Here is a 25,786-nt window from a genome sequence, read left to right as displayed (position 1 = left end):
GATAAGAAATTTTGATTGATTTTCTACAGGGCATAAGGATGCACCCGAACTCGCTAAGATCTGTGTGGAATAACGTCAAATTATTCCAGGGCGTTGATAAAGCTTGATCGATTGAAGTCATACAGGGCGTTGAGTTGCACCTGATCTACATAGAGTAAAGTCAAAATACTTCAGGGCGTAAACACAACTAGGAACACAACTAGGGCGTTAATATAGCTTGTAATTATTAAATGATATCCTACAGGACGTTAAATGCATCTGATCCAATTAAGACAAGGTCAAATTACTCCAGAGCGTTGATACTGCTTGACAATTTCGATTTGTGTTACACAGGGCGTTTAGTTGCACCTGATCTACATGCAACAAAGTTTAATTAATTCAGGTCGATGAGAAAACTTGAATTTTCAACTGATTTCCCAAAGGGCGTTAAGAAAAACTATCTGAGAGAAGCTTCTTAGTCGTCGACTAAGCGCGACTAAGCAGGACGACAGGGCTGGTTTAAATGCAGCAGATTTTTTATGCCCTATACTCTTTTACTCATTATCCCACCAAAAAAGGACGGTTTTTATTAAGCACCAGGAAGAACCTTCATTTTCTGTGCTTTATGTAAACAATCAGTTAAAATATTTGAAAAATTATTGTATGAAAATAAATTTTCATCATTTTACAAAGAAACTGATACATAATCAGCAAATTTAATTCAATCAACATTATTACATAGATCAGGAATATGTACTTCTTGTGGCGTTTTGTTATGCATAGGATTTTGAAATTTTATTAAAATAGGTAAATGATCGCTATTATTCGGATCATAAATAGTTTACCAAGACTACATCATTTTTCAAAATATTATCAACAAAAATAATACTGGTAACATCACAGTAGTGATCCTGAAAGTATAAAACATACATTTTTTTTACTTTCAGTTTGTTTTCTTTTGTCTGTCGAAATATTTTAGAACTAGATAATTTTGCAGATTGATGGTCCTTTTATTATCGATCTACAATAAGTTAATTGTAATTGTTTATTTTATACAGTTGAAGATCTGGATCTGGATCGGAAATGCTGGATCTAGGTAACAATAAGATATCGACCATTAAAATGAGCTGAAAATTCAATTTGCACGGATTTAAATTAAGTTCAAAAAGGGAACGGGCCTGGTGTAGTGGTTAGAACACATGCATCCCGCCAAGAACCTGGAATCAAATCCCATCCCCGAGAGTCACATGTGGTGTAAGAGCAATAGTGACGACTCCCTTCGGAAGGGGAGTAAAGCCGTAGGTCTCGAGATAATTCCCGGGCTAAAAATGTCGTTTATAAAGACAGAAATAAATTAAGGTTTATAAGAGTTTTGAGGCAAACTTCAAGGTTTTTGGACATGTGTTATTTAACGTCTGAACAAGAATCTGAACAATTAATATCTTTTAAAATTTTCGCGTGTGATTAAATAAAAATCAAATACCTATAATACTAACTAGAAATTGTTTCCTCTGGTGGATACGCGTATTTTCAACTCAAATAAAGTAAAGCCAGTGTGTCGTGTACTAGTATGCGACACTGAACACTGCCTTATAGTTGAGGCTTAAGTACGCGTATATGTCAAAGAATACAAGGTCTAGTTGGTATAATTATAAAAAAACCTCTTTGTAAGTCAACCCTAGGCAACAAAATTGCAACATTTAAGCTGAACAAAGAAAGAAGCCAATCGTTATTTCAACCCCTCGTAACCCTTTAATTGGCCATGCAGCTCTGTAGCGCTCGTTTTGGATGTGCCAATCGCAATCCAGCTTGTATCTAATAATCTCTTTTTATTTCATTTACACTTTTGAGCTTGCATTTGACATCGTGCTTGCTGTGCCATGCCAAGCTTACATGGCTTTCCAGCCAGCGCTTGGGAACAACATCGCGTCCGACTGCCATATAGCTCATTCATACAAAAGTAGAGATTAAAGTACTCCGCCTTCGGCTCCATTCGCCCCGACCTTGCCCCGGAGTCGTAAAAGCTCCAATTTAGCTTCATGGTGCCCCAAACGCAATCGAAGGGGTTTAAATTTCATTACATTACACATACTTTGTCGCCATTGCTTGAACTGAACCCCCCCCTGCAGCAGTGCACATTGATCCGATTCGAGGATTCAGTACGAAAAAAGGTTGATTTTAAGCGTTTTATGTCTTCTAAAAAGTTGTTCGTAACTGATGCGAATTTTATCTCATCGAAGCTTAAGAATACGAGTTTGAACAATCTATAGATCGACTTTGATGAAAACTTGATTAATAAATTTTGTGTTGACAAAAGATGAATTAAATGTTTGTTCCGCCCTTATCTCAGAAGTTTGAGTCAAAATTTAAACGTTAATAAAAACCATGCTTCCCAACTTGTTCCAAAAAGATACAAATGTTAATAACAATTAAACAAGTCAACAAGAGCAGAGAAACAACTTTTTTTCTGCAAAATGATCGATTCGGACCATAGTGCAATGTGCACTTCGCCTGCTAAGAAATTTTGAAACAGCGTACCGTATTTTTTGTTCGCGTCTCACTTCTTACAAAGACCCATCTCAAAAGTGCACTAAAAGTTTCATGTTTCTTCAATTTCTCTCCTTCTCTCCCCCCGTCGCAGGTCAAGTCATTGTCAACGCGAGGAGCAGCCAGCACATGCACAGTACGGCTAGTGCTGGTGGTGGTTTTTATGCTGGCGATCTCACAGGTAGCGGCCCAAAGCAGCTCGACGACCACGCCGGAGGCCACCAGCAGCAGCGGGAACAACGGCAGTAGCCCCAGCACACCGAACAAATCGCAGGTCTCCGATGAGGCGCTGGACAAAGCACTCAACGACAAGCGGTATCTCATGAGGCAGCTCAAATGCGCTCTCGGTGAGGTGCCCTGCGATCCGGTTGGGAAGCGACTGAAAAGTAAGTTCGGACAATATGGGGCTGTGTAGGAGCTTTTTATAATTGAATTTTATGGGGCGACTCCCCCCAGTTGGGTTGGGTGGACTATAGACCTGAATTACACGAGTGGTGGTGATAAGTTATTGGTCAGGATCTGTGTTAAAATTGCTCACCATTATGACTAGATTGCAACTTAAATAGTAATAGTAATCAATGAAATTTTCAGCTTTTCCGAAGGTGATTTGAAAGGGTTGGGGTTTGAATATGAGTTTTCACTTTTAGATGATAGATTTGGACTAACATTACAGTATTTGCAATATTTTTTTTCAAAATTCCTTCATAGCAATTTCCATCGTCTTTAGGCCACCTTTAAATCACTACTGAAAGTGCTATCGTAAGGATGGTAAGGAAGATATGGTAGAATAGATTTCCTAACTTTTTTGAATTTTGAACCGCCCTTAAGGAAAAGTTGATGGAAGTGCTTTAATATCGAATTATATTATAGAATCTTTCGATTTTTACATGATTTTCAACAATTCTTAGAATAATACACTTGATCCGCATGATTTGTGTTATTTATAAAGTTCACGAAAAAGTCGGTGATTTTTCAAAATTTGTTATGAGTACCTTATTCTTGATTGTAAAATTATCAGATATAAGCTTAAAATTCAATAATAACATAAAATTTATTAGTATTTATAAGCATTCCGTGCAAAGAGATTAAATTTTAAAGAATCTTACGACGGATTTCACGCCAACTCGACAAAGGGATTGGCAGCACCCCTTCAGAATTCAATGAAACTTTCTGGGTGTGAAGACTATGTGAAACTAAGATACTTTACATACTTTGTTTTTTCAAAATCGATCTAGACTAACATTTGGAAAAGGTCAAAGTTTATTTTTACTTTTTTTATAAACCCGTATAACTCGAAAACGGTAAGACCTACAAAAAAGTGTTGTATGGAGGACTGTCGTGCAATTTCCTGACGTTTTAGAAAAAAAATTGAAAAAATAAAAAAACATTTTCTACACTGAAAAAAAAATTATTCAAAACTTTAAAGTCGATTTAAAAAAAAAACGGGCATTTCAGATTTTGATCATCCTTAAGCAAAAAGTTTCGTAATTAAATTTACTAAAAGTCGTCCATACATTGCAAATTGGGCATATTTTAGGGAAAAAAGTTTTTCTAACTTCGAATTTTTTAAGTCCAAAATGAATTTTTTATTTTATTTTTATTTCGCTTTAAATAGTCTAGTATGATCATATTTTCAAGTGATAAATGAGTTTTAATCACAAAATATATTATATTTATTTTATTGGGAGTAATTAAAAGAAATAAAACGGAATTATACAGTTTTTTTTTAATTAAATTCAATTGATCTTAATTCGACTTTAAAAAGTTGTCTCGTTGTCTGATGACAGTGAGGAAGTATCTATGTAAAAGTCGCTCGACACCCTTTATTGACATTTGCGCTTTCCAGAACTGCTCATCATCCTTCATTAGACTGCACTGTAAATGTTACGAAAATCGATTGAACCTTGTGTAATAATCCGACAAGACAGGGCCGCATTTATGGAAGAGCCGAGACAGCCATGATCCCCTGGGCCACCACATTTTAGGGGTCCCACAAATTTTACTTCAGTACTAAAATTATAAGTAAAAAAAAAATGAAAGATTACTTTAAACCAATAAGTAACACCAATCAGATCAAGCGATGTGAGAAATTCAAGAATCCCCCTGGAAATGTAATGTAATTATTACTGTGTGCGTTTCAAACGCAAATATCAAATGCGGTTTGATTTTCACAAGAAAGGTGAAGTCAAAGATTGATTTCCTTCACTAGGTTGGCGGTGATATGGATCATATTTGCTAAGTGTCCTTTGATTACTTTGTGTTACAGCTTTAAAGCCCAGTTAGAAAGGATTTGCACGTCAAACACAAACATCAATATATGTTAACAGAAGTGCACAAGAATGTATTTAATAAAAATAGCAGTACTTAGGTACTTTCGATAAAAGGGTCCAGAATGAACCATATAAATTCTATTACAATTAAAATAAAATGCACAACTTAAAGTTTTTTTTTTCAAAATTCAACCACAAGTTTATCTCTAGTTTAAAAGTTTTACAGTACTAACAAGGACAAGGTACACAAAGGCTGATTTTCATACAAAATGATCAAGTTTGGAGACCAGCATCTCATCTTCCAGTAAACCGATTGATGAGAATTTCGATGCTGTTCGAATAGCTTCAAATAAAATCTGTGGAAAAATCATCAAATTCTTTGCAATAAAGTCTATGCTATGTATCCAACGAATTTGTCAAAAATACCCAAATTTTAATTCTCGGATCTTTTCAAACGGTTGTCAGATTATCCAGACTTGTGCACTTGAAAATTCAAAGCTTGGCTTTGTTTTATAATAACCTCAATGCGTTTTTGAATTGGTAGTTAGAACGATCATGCTACTCCAGTTCTCCGAATGCCATTTTCTAGAATGACCCTTTTCCTTGAAGTGATGCAGTTTAGCAATGAACCTGAATATTTTTCAAGGACAGCTTGATGAGCTGGAAAGAACGATAAGCAATCTGAAAATAGGTGATATTTGGGCATATTCTACTGAACAGATGTTGTCAATAATTCCAAGCAAGATTAAACTCAAAAAAATCGCCAACAAAATAAGTAAGGGTGCATATCAGATGAACGATTCATGCACCACCTCTAAATGTATATATTTATTACAATTATGAGTGCCAAAAACTTGTCGTTTATTCGAGGAAACAACATTCGGGGAAACGATACTCGATGGACCTACAATCGGGGAAATGTAGCACTACTAATTAGAACACCTTTTTCAAAAAAGTTGCTAGGGAAACTATCTTTAAGTTCATTCTACAATACAGAAAAAAAATCTTGAAGAAGGCCCTCACACATTTTACTACAGATACACCTGTATGAAACTTAAAATAAGAGTTGAATATGTGCTTAATAGTCTCTTTCCATCATAAAAGCTATAATTGTAAACATACAAATTAGTAAATGTTGAGTCTCAACTTATGTACCAGAAGTAGGAAGCAAACTTAATTCCGATAGACCCAGTATCGCACAGTGGCCGCACTCCATGCAAATGCTGGCCAAAAGTGAATGCTCACTCATAACGTTCAAAAATGATAATTATTTAACATACCATGATTTTTTAGGCCAATTTGATAGAAATAGTCGCTGAAACAGAAAATCGATCCCAGATTTTTTTCCTCCCTCACTAATAAACACCTGAGAGGGACTCGCGAAGAGAAAAAATTTCAACGTCATATGCAGCCCAGATTCCGCTGTCACGAAACGTCAAATGCAGCCCATCGTTTCTATGGCTGAAAAGGTGAAAAGTATTGTATTCAAATAAACTATTATTAAAAACCTCATTCAGCGGAGCAGTTTTTTCTTAGATTCAGATAAATCTTAACACAAGACTTGTTATTTATAATGTCTGCTACGTTTTCTGGCATGAAATTTCACTCAAAATGCCGTTTATGCTCCGGTGTGATGCAAACGCAATAGTTTTTTGGTGAGACGGTCATGTGAGAGCTTGAACGGCTTGCGCAAGATTGATGTAAACACTGAGTGTAATAAGAAAAAACTCAGCAATCGCAGAAAAAGAAAACCATCTCCGCGCGAGTCTCGTCTCAGATAAACACCATTCCATCCCCATACCAACTGACTGTAAGGACTTGGCCGGCCCCGTTATTGATCAGTATTATGAGAGCTGCTAAAATGTGCACTTCGAGAGTAAGTGGAAAGTCCAATCTCTTATTCATTTTGATTTTTTTTTGTAAAACCTTATTTGTATTTGCTTAATTACTTGTTAATATTAAGATAAAATATAAAGTTTCCTAGTCCTATTAAGTTTTCTGGTGTTTCAATATGATAACTGAAAAAAATTCCTAACAGTTTGATTATATAATCTTTAGAAGCTTGGTTTATGTTTCTTAAGCAAGGATACATAAATTCTTCTGGTTCTAATCTCATAAGGCTAGATTCCTGCAATAATATTTGTCTTCGTAGGTACCTCCAAATTCCTCTTGTGCTTTGGCACCGAAACAGCTTGTGCACCGTGGTTTCCACTTCTCCTGGACAAATTTCACAATAGGGATTATCTGAGACGCCTCGTTGAAACAGTAACTCTCTATGCTTGATCTTTTTGTGCATTATGGAAAACCAGTTTGCTCGTTGCGTTGATGTTAAATTTTTAGAGTGTAGATGTTTGAAAACGATTTTCCAGTTGCGTTGACTGCTCGATGTAAAACCTGGATCAGGTTTCATTTCCAAAAAGTGTAGATATATCCCCTTAGATGTTGGCGTACTGACTAGGCTATCCGGTAGTTGCGCTAGCTCTGTTTTCAAAACACTAATATGGTTAAACATAGGTGGTACTGTATTGTTTGAATTTTGTAACAGACTTGCAGCGAACGGAAGCAGGTGAGACAAATTTAACATTCGATTTAGAAGAAGTGCCTTGGCTTTCGTTTCTGGACAGTGTAAGTTCAGACCACCTCTAGCTTTTGGAAGAATCAAATTTGCAAAAGCTATGCGCTGTAAAGTTTGGCCATGCCAGATAAATTTCCCTATTTCAGCTTTCAACTTCGTTGCGTATCCCTTTGTAAGGGGTATATTAGAAGCCATGTACCATATTTTGGAGTTGATATATGTATTTATAAGTATGATTTTTTGAATCAGATTCAGCTTCCTTGGGTGGTGAAACCAAAGTCGTGTTCGCAATCCATTTAGAACAGATTGCCAGTTTAACTTTTGCGCTTGTTTGATATTGTCTCCGTATCGTACGCCAAGGATGTTGACAAAAGTCTCGATGTTTAACCATTCCGTATCTTCTGTGAGATTAACACTACCGATCATTACTGCTACAGTTTTTTGCTTGTTTAGTTTAGCACCAGAAGCTAGTCCGTAATCATTGAATATAGTAACAACTTGCATTACTGCTTGCTCATCGTCGAGAAACATCGATATATCATCCGCGTAGGCGTTCATCATAGCATTGGGAAATTTTCGTGAGATGGTATCTAGTAGAGGTTGCAAATACAGAACAAAAAGGTGCATAGACAGAGGGTCACCCTGTCTTACCGATCGAGTGATTTTTATCTCCTGAGTCAAGTGTCCATTAACCAAAATTTTTGAATAGGATTGATTCCAAATCGTACTGAGTAGGTTAATGAAACTCGGGTTGAAATTCATCTGATCCATAGTTTGTTTCAAAAACGTGTGGTTCACTCGATCAAATGCGTGGTCTAGATCGAACGATACTAACAGCGAACTTCTACGAAAATGCTTCAGTTGACATATTTTATCGTAAATACGGCTTGTTGCTTCAAAAATAGTCCTTTTACCGTTCGAGCATTTCTGGTTTTCTGACAAAACTAGTGGAAGGAGACAATTCATTCTCTGTTTTAGGATTCGCGCTAAGACTTTATAATCAAAGTTCAGGAGTGAAATTGGTCGGTATCCTCTCGCACTCTTGTCGCTCCCTTTCTTTTTAACGAGAACCAAGATGCCATTGAAGAAATCTTTCATCGCCTTGCCTTGTAGAACGTCATTGATGACATTGGTAAATTCGACACAAATTATTCGCCAGGTTTTCAGAAAAAACTCTTTCGGAAGCCCATCAGCGCCTGGTGACTTCCGAGATGAGCTTCCTTTGATGCCCGAGAGAATTTCATCCTGTGTTATTTCTCGCATCAGGTTTTCATTTGCTGTATTGTTTTGGGGGATTGACTTTGATGGCCTGAAGTCTATGGATGGCTCATCATCCACCGAGGAGTATAGGTTTTCAAAATACGCTCTGATCGACTCCTTGATTTGAGACTGATCGTGAATTTCAATTCCATTTTCTGTCAGTAACGTTGGGATAGACGTTTTTGATCTTTTCCCGTGAACCTGAGCTACATGGAACAAAGTCGTGGATTCGCCGGAGATGTACGTTTCGTTACATTTTTTTAAATTCATCGAGAAATTTCTTTGGAGACGAAGCATTTGTGCTTTGATGTGATGAATTTCTCCAACTTGCTGCGGATTTCCGTGGTAGTTATCATAAGCCTCTTTCAAAAACCTACGATACAATTCTATTGCGTCTCTGAATTCTCGGTATACGGTTGAGGTTTTCCATTTCAGAAAGGAAATTATTTTAGGTTTTGTATGCAACATCCACCATTCTACCCATGAGCTATAGTTGCTTCTCGCTCGAACCCAGTAAACCCATTTTCTGGAGAGCTCGTTTAAAATTTCGGAGTCATCGAGAATATGCGGTTGAAGGCGCCACATGCCACGCCCTGATGGCGTTCCTAAGTGGGGCATCACAATGCGTACGATATATGCTTTGTGATCCGAGAACGATGTGGCTGCAAAATGTGCTGTCCGTAGCTGGAATTTCATTGTATTTGAAATTAGCAATCGATCGATACGTGATGCTGTATTCGATCTGATAAATGAGAACTCGATCCGCTGTCCATTTAATGCTTCCCAAGTATCCACTAAGTTTGCTGAATTCATTAGTCGCTTGCACATTGGGCTTATATTACTGCAGCCAGTTGCATCTTTTGGATTGACCACTGCATTGAAATCACCACCAAGCACCACACTCTCCGTGGAGTGATGGAGATAGTGTGCAACGGAAGAATTGAAAAAGTCCTCCCTTGCTGTTCTCTGTGCCGCACCAGAGGGAGCATAGATATTTAAAAATGTTATAGGCCCAATCCTTAGTGAAATTATTCGGTTGTCTAGGCTTTTTTCAATATTATGTACATTGAACTGATCCCTGACTACTATAGCTGTACCTCGCTGGTCGGCATCAACATTGAATATAACCGTATATCCTGGCATGCTGAACTGTTCACTTTGCACTTCTTGTAAAAAAATAATATCTAGCTCAGATGAAAATATGAACGATCTTAATGCGTCTAGTTTCGTCTGATTCGAAATGTTGCAAACATTGATTGTTGCAATTTTATAACTGAACATTTGCATCACCCTAATATTTTGAGGAGTCCCACCTTATAGAGCGCTCTTGTGTACGTTCCCTGTCTCTGATAGTCACTAACACTGACACGATACATATCAGCTGCTCAGGAATCGGATTCATCGTCATCGCAATGTTTTTGTTTTGGACATTGTTTTCGCTCACCTGATTCGCATGAATGGCACTATTAGTTTCGATACAGACCCTCAGTGATGAAGACGTCGTTTGGATTTCGAATGTAAACTCGCAGTAGTATATCTCCGTGTGTGTCGTCGGTTGTGTTTCTACAAGAAGTGAGTTTTCTTCTAGTGCGGCAGTATCTACATTAGCTTCGGTAGGACATATACTAGGGCTTACCTTACTAGGAATGTAGCCCTCGCTGACAGTATATGATCCATTTCCATTCCCTCCGTCGTTGAAAAAGTTGTGTGACTTTCTTTTTTGTGTGATTGTGAGGCATTCATTAACGAGTTCATTGAGTGATTTATGTTGGTGGTAGGTGATTTCCGATGATGTACTTCCAAGGTTGCAGAACAGCAGTGGTGAGCAGTATAGTAGCCTGACAATCAAATCCAGTGATAAAGTGAAGTGCGATAGCCATTCCATGTTGTGGCTTCTCCAAGTGATCCGTCGTGTACAGCATAAAAAGGGTGTTGCTACGGGGAGTGTTAAATTTTCTAGAGCGGCAGCATCTACATTTGCTTCGGTAGGACATATACTAGGGCTTACCTCACAGAGAGAATAGCCCTCGCTGACAGTAGTTTGTCCGTTATTAATGTTGACTTTTGATTGTGGTGTTTTCGATGCAGAAAAGTGAGATGATGTTGGCCAGTGCTGTGATTCCTGGGTATTATGCGGAGCGGCTCCACGGTGACGATATGTTGATGTGAAGAAGTGTGGAATTTGCTTGAGATTTGTGGCAGTATCTACTTCGGCAGGACATATACTAAGGCTTACCTCACAGTAGGAAAAGCCCTCGTCGTTCGTGATGTCCGCCAAAGATGGTAGGTTGTGTCTCCAAACGAGTGAATATCGTAATATTGTGAATGATAAAGTTGAAAGTTTCTTGAGATTGGTGGCAGTATCGGATTGTGCTTCGGCAAGACATATACCCATTATAAAGCTTACCGGGAAGAAGAATTGTGTGTCCTACTCCTGCTCTTGCGCTTTATTTCGAGAAAAGGTGTTTCGGGATTTTCGGTGGGTTGTTGAGATCGATGTCGTTTTGGTGCATTTAGTGCTTCCTCGCTGTCATCAGAGATAACGAAGTCAGCTGTGGGGTCTTGGTTTTCTGATGTTGCTTTGTTACTTGGTGGTGATGATGTTCTGCTCGGTTTAGCTGCTTGAGTGCATGCAGGTGGAAAACGGGAAAGGGATGACGGTCTGCTTTGGGCTTTCGTGGACGATCTCATTACGCGATCTGTTGGTGGAGTAACGAGATTTGTGTTCGTTACGTCATTCATCTCTTCATCTGACGTTTGCACATCAATCTCCTTTTCGGTGCTAGGTGTATTTGAAGATGGCTGTGGGACATTTGTTTGTACGTTCGATGACGATGGTGGGATTATTCCTTGCACCACTTGGGCTGCCGTAAGACGACTGTTAATGTCTTGGCCTTGTTCTTTGCGTGCCTCGTTACAGGTACGACCGATGTGAAGCGGTCTTACGCAATACCTACAGGTGCGAATCTGATTGCGGTAAGTAATATACGCTGTGTGGGTGGTCATCGGTATGTAGGATGGAATTGGCTTTCGAATCCTCATTCGCACCAGCCGGACGCCGGTTGACAAACCAGGCCAAAAGTTTTTCCACACCTCTTCTTGTGTTGATACAACCTCGCCGTATGGAGCTAGGTGTTTGGCGATCATTTCCGTAGAGAAGTAGGACGGCAAATCAGCTATCCTAACCTCAATTGCGTTGTCGTAGGGAACTATTGGTATTGCATACTCCTTGTTGTTCTGCTCAACAGTATGCTTCGAACTATGCTCGGATACTAGCTCTTCCACGTATGCTTGGGACTTAAGTTCGATTATGACTCGGGCTTTAGTCATGCTGGGTTGAATGCAATTGACTTTCGACATGTCTAGCTGGATTTTCTTACTGATGAGCTCGTGAACTTTCTCTAGCTTGGGGCGGATTGGCATTCCGCTGAAATCCAGGTAAACGGAGTCCTTGCGGTAGTCGTCCATAGTGGAATGACCAGACCCCCACAGGGCCTAACACTTTTTGCGTAAAGCCTTTAGGACTTCGTCCGCCGGCACTATCACCTCGATTGTTTTCACTTAGCGATAATCTCGAAAACGTCTGACCGACACGAAAGCTAAATGTCAACTATTTTGATCGAAGTGCAAATCTTACCAACAACAATCACGGAATATAACCATTGACATGTGCAGTAGGCTGCGGCTTTTTTTTCTCAAAACCAAAATATCGTGTGCTCTCCTGAATTCAAATCACATAAAAAGGGAAATCTCAACATTTGAGATTTGACGGAGAATTTTTAAGTTATGAAATATGATCTTCAGTGAAGTCTTTATAAACAAATTTTTAAGCTCTGAGCATAATTCTCTTCAAAATTAAATTTTTGAATAGCTTGTTGAACATCAAATTTGCTAAACTTGAAACTAGTCTTAGTTAAAAGTAGTTTTCTCCTATTTTTTTCTCTTTTTACTAAAACAATATCTTTGTTTGACCATAACTTCATGAAAACTTAACCGTTTTCAAAAATTTTACATGCTTTTGAAGCAAATTTATTTGAATAATTTAAAAAAATATTTTTATTCAAACAATTTAAAAAATATTTTGAAAAAGTTTCTTAACCTTCCTGTTGCATTCGGGTCAATATGACCCGAAACCGACTTTAGAGCACTTGTAACTTTTAAACGGAACCACCTAGCGCTTTGAAACTTTGTGACTTTTTCTATTTTCTGGAAAACTGTGTTTTGGCAAAAAATCAAATTTCTAGCATGTTTCTGAAGGGCTCCACAAAAAAAGTGACACTTAAGGCATTCGGGTCATATTGACCCGGATTTGACATTGCAATTTTGTAGGTATTTTCCAACCAAATTTCAAACTTTTTGTACTCAAAAGAATCGTCAGTTCATGAATTTTATGAATTTGAGCGGTAAACTAAGATTGGCCGGGTTTAACGGCTTAGAATCGGTGACAAACGGATCAAGGTTTAGCCATTCTTGGAAGACCCCGGAAATGTGGCCAATTTCCTATTCTCGTAGAAACCAGCCATGCGACATATCAAAATTTGCAGAATTTCATACAAAAAACTTTTTTTGAATGCAACAGGAAGGTTAACAATAACATGAATTTTCACTGGAAACAACCATATTTTTTTAATTTTTGTAAGTTAAGCGTTAATACTTTAGCTGAAACTGAGTTATCTCATTTGTTAAAGCTTCTTGTAAGGTCTAGCTTAGCTTAGCTTAGCTTAGACTGACTACACATATCAATGGTTGCTATTCCGTGTTTGGCCGGAGTCAGTGAAAATGCACAAAGAATCAACTAGAAGTTCGGCTGGGATTGGCCATAATCTTCTTCAGTGTGCATAATTCAGTGCCTCTATTTATACAGGGTCAATAACGGCGCCGGCCACGTCCTTGCAGTCAGGTGGGATTGGAAGAAGGAACGTTAGTGTGTAACCTTTGCTATTTGGAGACCGTGTTTTCTTCTGCATCTCCACAAAGGTTACTGGGAGGGATGTTTGTTAATGGGGAGGATCGTTGGGTCACAGGATTCATTTTGATAAGCGATTAGACCATGATAAATGATTTGACGCGAGCAAAGGATCAAACACTACTCCATAATTAGGACAAGCTGCTTTATACACACTAAGGAAAAATTAGCGACTTCGGTGGTTCGTTTACCGAAATTACCGACGCACCTGTAAGCTAGAGCAGGAGCAGCAACTGTCAAATTTACCGACTGATCGGTAATATTTACCGAAAAAATGTGTGGGGTTTGTAATTTATTTTATAGAATAGGGTGCGGTGCTATTAGTGGACTACCTAAGCAATAAAAATCATAACACAATAACGAAATGTCTTAACAAAGATCTTTTGGCGTCAACAGAAAGATTTTAACCTCTACTATATGAGAAAAATATAAAACGAGTGATAAAACTAATTTTTTAACATAAAATCCCTTGAGCCACTATTGGTACACGTGTTACAGTAGTTGCGCAAGTGCTCCAGTAGTAGACGTTCGGAAATGATACGCAGATTCTAAAACAAGATGAGTTTTTTGAGAACTTGTGGAAAAATGGTTCAAAAATACCGAGAAACAAAAAAGGTATTTTTTCTTGCGGTAAAAAATGAAGCTGCCGGTAGAGGGTTTAACCGAGATCTAACCCTCCAAAGTTTACCATTTTGTATGGAAAATCGAAAAAGTTGCAAATGTTTTGTCCAATACTGTAAGAGCTGAATCCGATTTTATATTTTATTTTTTTACATTTATGGAGGACTAAGCAACAATTGTTAATCAATTTAAAATGCAAATATGTGCATTTTTCAACTCGTAGTTATGACAAGATTCCTCAAAAACATTAGTGAAATAGAAGAAATGTAATTTCCGGTGAAGGTTATTGAAAAATCCTAAGAAAATCGATATTTTCGTGGAAAATCATGCTCTTGGGTAGCTTTTGTTGAATAACTTATAAAACTATTAACTTAATAGACTTAATGATAATTAACTTAATAAACTATTTTTTAATTGAATTTGTTGTGCACACATTTTGAAAACAACTAAATTGGCTACGAAATCATATAAACATATTCGAGAATGGTTGAGTTTCCATGAAGTTATAGCCAAACAAAGATGAATTTTTGAGTAAATTTTTTAGCTGAAAATTTGAAGCTTCTCTTTTTATGTGATTTGAATTCGCAAGAGCAACATAATCAGAGTTTGGTGACATACTTTAGAGCAGAGTGCTTCCTTCGCCTATTTGCAAGGGAATGAAAACAATGCTAAGCAGAGAGGCAAAGAAAATTGAGCGAGGAAGATACAGCACAAAACACACCAGAGTAAAATTCAACCAGAAAAGAGTGCTCTCACAACTCTCCGAGGACTGCCTTGTTCGGGAAGGATGCTCAAGAGTTCTTTTGAAGCATGAGTAAAGGTGAGCATCGCAACAAGAGAGAGAGAAAGTACCAAAAAAATTCTCTATTTCTTTGCAATCTCACTCGATTTGCTTGAGGACCTGTGTTGAAAATTTTGAGTTCAAATTTTTCTCCACAGAAAAACGGCAAAATCGCCTCCTCTTTGCATCGCAGAGGATTTTCTGTCAAGCCTGATGTTTGGTTATGAAAGATTTCGAAAAATAAGTCGCACCCTAATATGACGAATCCATCCAGAATGAGTCGAAAAAAATAAAAATCGTACTCGATAGTCTTCGATTTGGATTAAATTTTCCACATAATTTTGGTATGGTAGAATAAGTGTTTTCCATAGAAAAATTAATCATTTTGACTGAAGTGTAACTTTTGAAAATGGCCTATGAATGTTTGCATGCAACTTATTTGAAAAAATCTTACTCGAAAACTATTGATTTTAGAGAAAAATGTTCTATGAAGAAGTTGTAGTGAACCGTTTGGACTATAAGAGAAACATATACACTGAAAAAATATTTTATTTATTTTCATAAAAAAATCAACAATAACAATTTTCATAAAAAAATCAACAATAACAAACCTAAATTTCAAATTACACAAAAACCCCATTATTATTATTTTTTAAATTTTCACCATAGAATATTGATAGTAAAAAGATGTTTGGGACAAAGTTTCATGATGGAGAAATTTTCAATAAAAAAGTTTTTCTAAGAACAACTTTTGGTCGATTTTCAAAATTTTGATTTTTTGCCAAAATAAATACGTTCTGATGATATAGTAAGCATCTTTTAATGATTCTAAGCCATGATGATTATGAGAAAAATTTCTCTAGAAGATGCCATTTTCGAGTTAATGCAAACAATATTATTTAAATATTAAAATACACCATTTTCATTAGTTATTCGCGATTCTCCATTAATGAAAATAAGTAAGTTGAATAAAATATGGTCTTTACTCTCGAAAACGTATTATTATTAATGGAGAAACGCGAATAACTTATGAAAATGGTCTATTAAAATAATATTTTTTGCATTAAACTTGATAAAGTTCGAAAATGGCTACTTCTAGAGAAATTATTCTCATAATAATTATGTCTGAGAATCATTTCAAGATGCTTACTGTATTATCAGAACGTATTTATTTTGACAAAATATCAAAATTTTGAAAATCGACCAAAAGTTGTTCTTAGAAAAACTTTTTTAATAAAAATTTCTCCATCATGAAACTTTGTCCTAAACATCTTTTCACTATAGTGATACCTCCATGAGTCGATGTTCCATGACTCGATATCGACTCATGGAACCATACTAAAAACAAAATGTCCTGGTTACTATGATGGTCCCTAGAAGCAGCTTTCCAAAGGATTGCTGTTCCATTGCTCGATATTTCCAGGAGTCGATGGTCCCTTCAATATCGACTCATGGAGGTTTCACTGTATCAAGATTCTATGGTGGAAATTTAAAAATATTCAAAATGGGGTTTTCGTGTGATTTAAAATTTAAGTTCGATTTTTGATTTTTTTATGAAAATAAATAAAATATTTTTTCAGTGTATATTTTTCTCTTTTAGTCCAAATGGTTCACAACAACTTCTTCATAGAACGTTTTTCTCTAAAATCAACAGTTTCGGAGTTAGAATTTTTTGAATAAGTTACATGCAAAAATTTATAGGCCATTTTCAAAAGTAAGACTTGAGTCAAAATGTTCAATTTTACTAAGGGAAAACACTTATTCTACCAAAATTATGGAAAACACTTATAATACCAAAATTATGTGCAAAATTTAATCCAAATCGATGGTGGTCGAGTTCTGTGACTGACCGATTTGACATGGAATCCGTCATATGTATTTATTTTAATTTCAAATATTCATGAAATCCGATTAAAATGGAATAGAGCCAGAAATGGAAAAAAGTGAACAAAGTCTGTTCTTATGTTGCAGAAAAACTCTGTTTCTTTTTGTACAATTGTGTTCTTGCTTTAGAGGCTCTTGCTTAACTTTGGTTCATTCTACGTGAACGGCAGATGCTTTCCACTACTTAATAGAGCCGAAGAAATTCTGCATCTAATGACGGAATAATCTATATGGCTTATGTTTTGCAGGTACTGGTCACTGACCATATATATTTTCTTAAGAAGCCAAATGAAAGAGTCCCTTTTAATTCCAACGATATATTCGAGATATTGATTTCCCTATATTCCTTTTCCGAAGACACCAGATGTGCTTTTGTGCTTAGCAGTAGGGACTGTTCACAAACTACGTGGTTGCGATTTTGGAACATGGACTTTTGTCTGCGTAATTGAGTTAATACTAACTTCACTTTTTTATTAAATTTAGGGGAGGGTTTATTAGAGTATGTTTAAAATTGCTAATTGAACTTTAACATTTCAGTTTTTGCAAAAAAAAAAAATACTAAAATCACTAGTACGGCGAGCAAATACCTTTAAACTCTAATATGTGTTGCTTATCTTGACAGATAGGCCTATTTCGTCTGCGACTTATATACTTCTTCAGTGTCGAGTGCTCGACTTGTCGCTAAAGACAATGAAGAAGTCTGTAAATCGCAGACGAAGTAGGCCTATCTGTCAAGATAAGCAACACATATTAGAGTTTAAAGGTATTTGCTCGCCTCACTAGTGATTTTAGTATTATTATTTTTTTTTGCAAAAGCTGAAGTGTTAAAGTTCAATTAGTAGTTTTGAGTTAAAATTGTAAATTTTAGTAAAGCTTTTGAGTTTGTCCAGAAGCATTCATGAATCTCTGAGAACATTAAAAAACTTCTTGGATAACTTTCGTAAACCTTTCAGAAGTTCTTGACAACTTTTTTGAACATCTGTGGAACCTTATTGAGTCCTCTTTCGGAAATTTACCTTTGAATATTCTGAAACTTTTGGCAGTTTTAACTTTTTTTTTCCTATTTTGATGCGATTTTTAGCTACCCCTGGAGATTCCTTTTGGAACCCATTGAAATTCCATAGGAATGCTTTGGGAAACATTTTTTTGCAATCTCTTTGGGAATCCCTGCTTTTTTCTTTGGAAATACTTGAAACCCATTCTTTGATTGTTCAAACCATTTGTTTAACGAACTTATTTATTCTCGTTTTACAAATTGTTTCAATTTACGAACTAATTCACTTTGCGTTCTCCCTATATGGTTCGTGGATGGAGATCCTGGACAAAAAATGTTAATATTAACAGTGCTATAGACATCATCCAGAACGCTAACCCGTTCTTCCAAAGTTCAATGTAGTTAATAACCATCCTAAAAGACAAGACAATATTTATAGTATTAGAGTTTGTTTCCGATTCAGATCATTCAATACTGTAAAGGTGGTTTTGTTGGTAAGTGCATGCTTAATAGAGAAGAAATTATACATTTATTTTTATTTTTCAAATATATTGCCCGCATTTTAAGATTTTGTTTCGAGATTCACAGAATATTTCCATATTGCTTTTCGTTTTATCAATGCTAGAAAATTCCTGTTTCATTCAATTTTGTATTGAATTGCAAAAAAATCAAATCGCCTACCCTTAAAAACTATTCATAATTTAGATCAAACTGTTATTGGAATGGGCATTGTTCAACAGATAAAGTAAGAAGACCTATTTTACAGAAATGTAGTAAGTATGCACAATAATAGAAAAATGCAGCTACAGTTTCAATGTTCATTGTGGAATTTCCATTTATATCGATGGCATATCATGTAAATTATATCAACGGGCCAAACGCCCATATCCACCAATAAAAGGTCATCAATAAATTCTTCCCAAAGCGATACCACCCGAATCGATACACGCACGAGGTCACCATCGTACATTTAATTACGTGTTAAAATGACAAACTTATTTCGATTCAATTTATTCGACAGTGCCGCTAAACGCAGCACATTACCTCGGAATAATCGCATTCGATATATAATTGTACTCTGCCTGGCAGGGCCACCATCATGCTGCCATTTTCATACGAATAATGGCTCCGATGACAGCTCGATTCGACATCGAGCTCACCGGTGTGTGGTGTTAAACACGCTGCGAAAATAGATTTCAAATTAATGTGTCCATAAATTGAGCAGTCGAGCAGGAGTGCCCCCTATCGGGCTGTTTGCCCCTTCGCTGCTCATCAATGGAGGACAACGGACTTATATAGTTCATGGCATGCTGCCCCCGCTGCTTTGGATGTCGTTTAGCTTTTCAACATGGGTGACAAATTCGTTACCTACCTGTGCGTGAACACAGCATGGTCGTAGTCAGCGTTGAACCACAAATTTCATATTTTCATAATGCCAAAATTACGTCCTCACTGGAACACAGTTTAGTGTTCTTATGAACACATCAACAGTTATTAACTGAGAGCTTTCTTTGTCAAAGTTGCCATTTTCGCATTCGTATATCGTGTGGCGATGATACTCTATGCCCAGGGAAGTCAAGGAAATTTCCATTACGAAAAGATCCTGGACTGACCGGGAATCGAACCCAGACACCTTCAGCATAGCTTTGCTTTATAGCCACGGACTCTAACCACTCGGCTAAGGAAGGCCCCGTTCAAGACGCGTTACAGACTCCGTTCTGCTCACTTTAAATAAAAAAGTGGGTGGATGTTCTTCGTTATTTTAAACGTTCAATGCAAAAAGTATGTATAATGGTCATTTTGCGTGAAATTTCTTAAATGAATTGATGAGTTTGCTGACCCCCTCCCTGATATAAAAACTCACTACACCCATGGCGCACGGTCGCTCTGCTTGATTCGGTATTCAATAGAATCAACTGGGATTAGCAGTAGGATTTCCGAGAAATTTATTGCTCTAAGTTGCGGGGAGTACAGAAATCATTTGGCAACAGATCACTAACATTTCTTCTCCGCACTCTTTCCAGGTTTGGCCCCATTCGTGTTGCGAGGAGCATGCCCTCAGTGCACCCCAGCGGAGCTGGTTCAGATCAAAAAGACTTTGGCCCATCTGCAGCGAAATTTCCCGGCCGAGTGGAACAAGCTGGTACAAACCTATGCGGGCTAGAGAGGGGGCTGCCCGCTCGACATCCAATGGAAAAAAGCCACCAACTGTACAAAACAAAAGGAAAAACTGCTTCGCGAGTGAAAATTATCTCCCCGAAGGGGTATTTGGCCAGACAGAGGACGAACAAAACGGGAATTAACATAGCAAAACATCAAAAGAAACAAAAAAAAAAATCCGGGCGAAACAGTCGGAATCGGATGAGAACTTATTACGACACAGACCAGCAGAACCAGCAGAGTAACGCGCGGCGGCTGATAAAACATTTCAAAAACGGAAAATTTCAAGCGTGGAAATTTGCTAGCGATAAGGAGTAAAGCAAAGTGATAATAAATTATTGCGCTCAGCTGAGCGAAAACTGCTTGGATGAATCTCTGCGCGAATATGTCCGCTGCGACGCAATCATGTCCTGTGTAATATCACATTTCCTTTGACTTTTTCCGGCCAAGGGTTAAAGGGGCGGTGTAATGCAGGCTATGTCGAGTGTGTTAGAATTATGGTGAACATAGTGCAGTAACTAGCCCCAAGTAAGCATTATATCGCCTGATGTTTAGGAGGGGCTTTAACTGCTGGGTGCAATTAGATTAAATCAAGTGTTATCCAGCGAACAGATAAAAAAGCATCTATGACATTTCATAAGCATGAGCATAAGCATGATTGACTAGGGTAGATGTACCAATAGTGGAGGTACTAAGCACTACTGAACTTCATGTAACCGCCTAAATTGAAGAAGCTCAATTAATGTACATGTTAATGTTGTAACGGGAAGTAACGACCATTGACTTAATGAGAAAAAAATATTTCATCGCAGTCATCCACGCCATGTCAGTGAAAAATATTACCTCCACTTTTGGTACACTGTTCCTTTAGTTGCGGTAAATTTTCAATTTGTGTTCCTATAGTTGCGGTATCCGTGGTTTTCTTATGGGATCCTCCACTATAGGAACACTTTACCGCAACTATTGGTACAAGCAAGAACAGTTATAGTAATTTTAGTGATATTTCATCAGGTTTGAAGCAATTTTAACGCTCTTTTCAACTACTCCGTGCGTCAACAAGCCAATACGTCCATTGGCAGTGTCGGTTCTGTGGCTAATGTAATAAAATCAGTGAAAACGGCACTACCGCAACTATAGGAACACCCACAACTAAGGGAACACTTACCCTACCCCGATATTGCAAGAATATCTGTAATTACATAAAAAGCCAAATTACACTTCTCAGAATCAGTGGCATCTTCAATGTGTAAGTACTGGTGCTCTCATGATTAGGGGAAAAGCACTAATTTTCGACACACAAGAATTCTGTTCCAATTTTCGGATTTCCATACAAAGTACAGTGAAACCTCCATGAGTCGATATTGAAGGGGCCATCGACTCATGGAAATATCGAGTCATGGTACAGCAATCCTTTGGAAAGCTGCTTCTAGGGACCATCATAGTAACCATGAAATTTTGTTTTTAGTATGGTTCCATGAGTCGATATCGAGTCATGGAACATCGACTCATGGAGGTATCACTGTAGGCCAAAATCGTATGGATGGGTCAAAAATTTGTGCTTTTCCCCTATCACCCTCATTCTTGTTTACGGTGGCTCCAACTATGGATCGATGCACGAGTTCACTACGTTTGAGCGGTGCCGAATTCATTGGTTTTCATGGTCACATAAATAACACGACATCGCTAAAACGTCAAATAGTGAACTCGTGCACAGATCCATTCGTTCGAATCCATGGCTCACTTGAATTTGCTGGCGTGAACGGGAATGCAAAACGTATTTCGATCGAAAGAACATTCGAACGTAAACAAAAATAGGGTGTATGGATTGAGAGGGGTACTTGAGAAGATAAAAACTAAGCAGAAGGACATATAGTTTGAGTAACAAGGAAAACCTAAGCAAACGGGAAGAGACGAATGGCACGTCAGTCTTGTAAAGTGTTTCGAGCGATGAAGTTGCGCTAGAATTGCTCCTGTTGCAATTCGGCTGACTGAGCCACTAACTTTGTATATGCCGGTTCCTCCCTCCGGACACTACAATGGCACAATTGGTAAGTGTATTGTGCGCTCCCAAACATTTGAAGCCTCGGCCTGGAACGGAAGACAGAAAGACTTGAGTCGATGCTGATTGCTGTTTTTTCGTTCAGGATGAGTCGTCATATTTTCGGCACTAAACGGAGGACATGTTGTGTTAATTGTTGATTTTATGGTAGATTGCTGTGATGGAATTACGATGAAAGTATTTTAAAATTTGTTTTGTTGCTTGAGTGAATTTAAATGTTTGATAAGATTTTACTTTATTTTATGTTTATGAACGACACAGCGTAATGTAAATAACTAACTTGATACACAATCAGAAAACAGTATTGTGACAGTGAAGTACTTCAAGGCAATGCATGAATTCTCCTGAGAGAGTAAATCAATTCCCCCGAGAGGGTCAAGAAATTCCCCCGAGAGGGTAAATCTATGAGGAGTGACGAATATGGAATGAGGTGCAAGAATTGAGAAATGAGAGATGAGAAATGAGGAGTGAGGAATGAGAAGAGAGGAATAAGATGTGAGAAGTGAGGAAAGACTAATGAGGAATAAGATGTGATGAATCAGAAGTAAGAAATGAGGTGAGGTGTGAAGGATGAGGAATGAGGAATGAGGAGCGAGAATGAGCAGTGAAAAACGAGGAATGAAGAGTGAGAAGTTAGAAATAAGAAATGAGGAGTTAGGAATGGAGAATGAGGAGTGAAGAAGGAAGAATGAGGAATGAGGAGTGAGAAATGAGGAATGAGGATTGATAAACGAGAAGTTAGGAATGAGGAAAGAGAAGTGAAGAATGAGAAATTAGGTGTAAGAAATGAGCAATGAGAGATGAGGAGTGAAGAGTGAGTAATGAGGAATGAGGAGTGAGGAATGAGGAATGAGGAGTGAGAAATGAGGTGTAAGTAATTATAAATGAAGAGTGAAGAATGAGGAATGAGGAGTGAGAATTGAAGAGTGAGAAGGGAGGAATGAGGAATGAAAAGTGAGGTATGAGGATTGATGAGTAAGGAATGAGAAGTGAGAAGTAGGGAGTAAGAAATGAGAAGTAAGGAGTTAGGAAAGAGGAGTGAGAAGTGAGAAATAAAGAGTGAAGAATGAGGAATGAGGAGTAATAAATGAAGAATGATAGATGATGAATGAGGAGTGAGGAATGAGGAATGAGAAGTGAGAAGTAAGAAATGAGGAATGAAGTGTGAAGAATGAGGAATAAGAAATAAAATAATTAGGAGTGAGAAGCGAGTAATGTGAAATGAGGAATGATGATGTGGAAGATGATAATGATGATGTTGAAACAAAATGTTTTAACATTTTTTGGAAAATATGTACCGTAATCCGGGGTATCATTGATCAGCGGGGTAATATTGATCGGAATGATCCATCCCGTAAAAAGTTCGTATCGCCATTTATTCGAAGGAACATTTTCAAATAATGAATGGTGCTTCTCTTTCTTATATTCATAAGCTAATGAAAGTGAAGATCTTTGCGCAAATTTCGTTTACCTTATGCGTAAATTTGTCAACTTTTCGAAACAATTATTTCGATGGGTAAGGATGACGCTACTGAACATTCACGTCTCACATAAGTTCTGCAAACGATATGAGCCAGAAAAATGTGATTCTTACTAAATATGGCATCGCCGAAAACGATTCCGTTGTCAAAACTTTCATAAGTATGCTCAATTAGGCAACATTAACGAACTACTGCTAAGAATATAGAATTCCCTTAGGAAATTGCCTACTTTTAGGCGTATTCAGTGGTTCGAGGTGTTTTTAATTTTAAAATAACTCAAAAAGTAAATGACTTGTAAGCACTTGGCCTTCATATTGGGCTTCGGGGGCCATGATTTAAGTAAGCAACGACATTTTTAATATAACCGAACATTGTTTACATAGGTGATCAATGTTACCCCATATCAGCTAAATCAAAAGTTCACTTAAAACATTTTTTTAAACATGCTTAAATTTTTCAAAAAATAAAATGCAGTATATAGTCACAAGCTATGGGTGGCAGTACTAGTTTAAAAAATATAAAATTTGCAACATTTGCATTTTCAAACGAAATACTTAAGAAATATTCAAAAAAATGATCAATGTTACCTCGGATTACGGTATGCTATCTTTAGTATGAAAGAACAAAGGAAACCAAGAGATGAGTGAAAGATAATATGAATTTATTTTTTCATTGAAAAATAATTTAAGAAACGATCTTATTATTATAAGAGTAGATCAGGAGGAGATTGTAGGGATTGAGAGGGGTACTTGAGAAGATAAAAACTAAGCAGAAGGGCATATAGTTTGAGTAACAAGGAAAACCTAAGCAAACGGGAAGAGACGAATGACACGTCAGTCTTGTAAAGTGTTTCGAGCGATGAAGTTGCGCTAGAATTGCTCCTGTTGCAATTCGGCTGATGCAGCCTCTAACTTTGTATTTGCTGGTTACTCCCTCCGGACACGCCATAGACCAATCCAGTTGCCTGCGTAGTAGTGCAATGTTGACAAAATTTTCTTTGTTTGCTGTGAGAACTGTCACAACATTGCTTTTGTTTGCTGTGAGAATCCAAATATAAACATAATTGCTGCAAAACAACCACTTCCTTATTGGCCTGCCGTTGATCGAAAGCTCAATGACGTCAAATAAACATTGATACGTTTTCATTCTGAGGAAATCGACTTGTGTAAGATTGATTGTGCGTTGGTGTTCGTGGCAGTTTGCTTGGGGACCTCTATAGGGGTGTATCTAGATTTTTACGCTAGACATGTCATACATTTTGTATTACCCCTATATGACATTTCTTGCCCACACTATAATTGTTTGATCGTAGCAATCTTGATAGTGAAGCAATTTTAAAAATAAATGGAAATCATGCGGTATAAAATTTGACCGCCAGCTCAAAGCATTGAAAAGTGTATAATTTACATTTACATTTTTAAATTTTTAGAATGTTAAAATGATGGACCTTTTAATAACACCGATTATCGCTCATTCGTTGGCGAAGAACATTGACCGAAGAACAGTGATAGGTAGAATAATTTCAGTATTTAGCCTGTTCACATCAATCTCGTCATCCAAATAATCTAAAACTCATTCACACCAGAAGAATTGTGTTGAATCTTAATAATTGATTCCCTAAAATGATACAAAATAATTAACAATTATAAGAAAATGGGTCATTATATCAAATTGAATACGAAGATGTTGTAGATTCACACATCATCAAGAGAAAATTATTGATCAATTGGAAATGGGAAGGATCTGAGAGAGACTCGCGAAGACGAAAAATATCAACGTCATATGCAGCCCAGATTCCGCTGTCACGAAACGTCAAATGCAGCCCGCCGGTTTTTATGGCTGAAAAAGTGAAAAGTATTGTATTCAAAATAAACTGTTATTAAAAACATCAGTCGGCGGAGCACTTTTGTCCAAAGTTGCTGATAAATCTTAACACGAGATTAGTTATTTCTAATGTCTGCTACGTTTGCTGGCATTAAATTTCACTCAAAAGGCTATTGGGGTGTGATCCAAACGCAATCATTCTTTGCTGAGAGGGTCATGTGAAAGTTTGAACGGCTTGCGCTTGATTTGTATAAACACAAAGTGGAATAAGAAAAAACTCGGCCATCACAGAAAAAAGAAGACCGTCTTCGCGAGTCTCGTCTCAGGGAAGGATATGTTGACGTGTTACTTACTTTAAAGACGCCACTAAGGCCTCTGCACTTCC

The 25,786-nt window shown here is 37.3% G+C and overlaps 1 protein-coding gene across 1 annotated transcript in view; it reads left to right on the top strand.

Annotated features, from left to right (window-relative positions):
* LOC5576188 (putative odorant-binding protein A10) overlaps positions 1-20,421 on the top strand; it is a 43,993-nt gene extending 23,572 nt beyond the window's left edge. Inside the window, exons 2-3 of the mRNA XM_001662474.2 lie at positions 2,621-2,912; positions 19,902-20,421. Coding sequence (XP_001662524.1) covers positions 2,621-2,912; positions 19,902-20,041 — 432 coding nt within the window. The 3' untranslated portion in view covers positions 20,042-20,421. The remainder of the gene's footprint in view (positions 1-2,620; positions 2,913-19,901) is intronic.
* Positions 20,422-25,786: the final 5,365 nt, after the last annotated feature.

This window comes from Aedes aegypti, chromosome 3 (genome assembly GCF_002204515.2).
Source record: "Aedes aegypti strain LVP_AGWG chromosome 3, AaegL5.0 Primary Assembly, whole genome shotgun sequence".
Taxonomy (NCBI): domain Eukaryota; kingdom Metazoa; phylum Arthropoda; class Insecta; order Diptera; family Culicidae; genus Aedes; species Aedes aegypti.
Note: the sequence above shows the minus strand (reverse complement) of the source record. Positions and strands in the feature narration are given on the sequence as shown.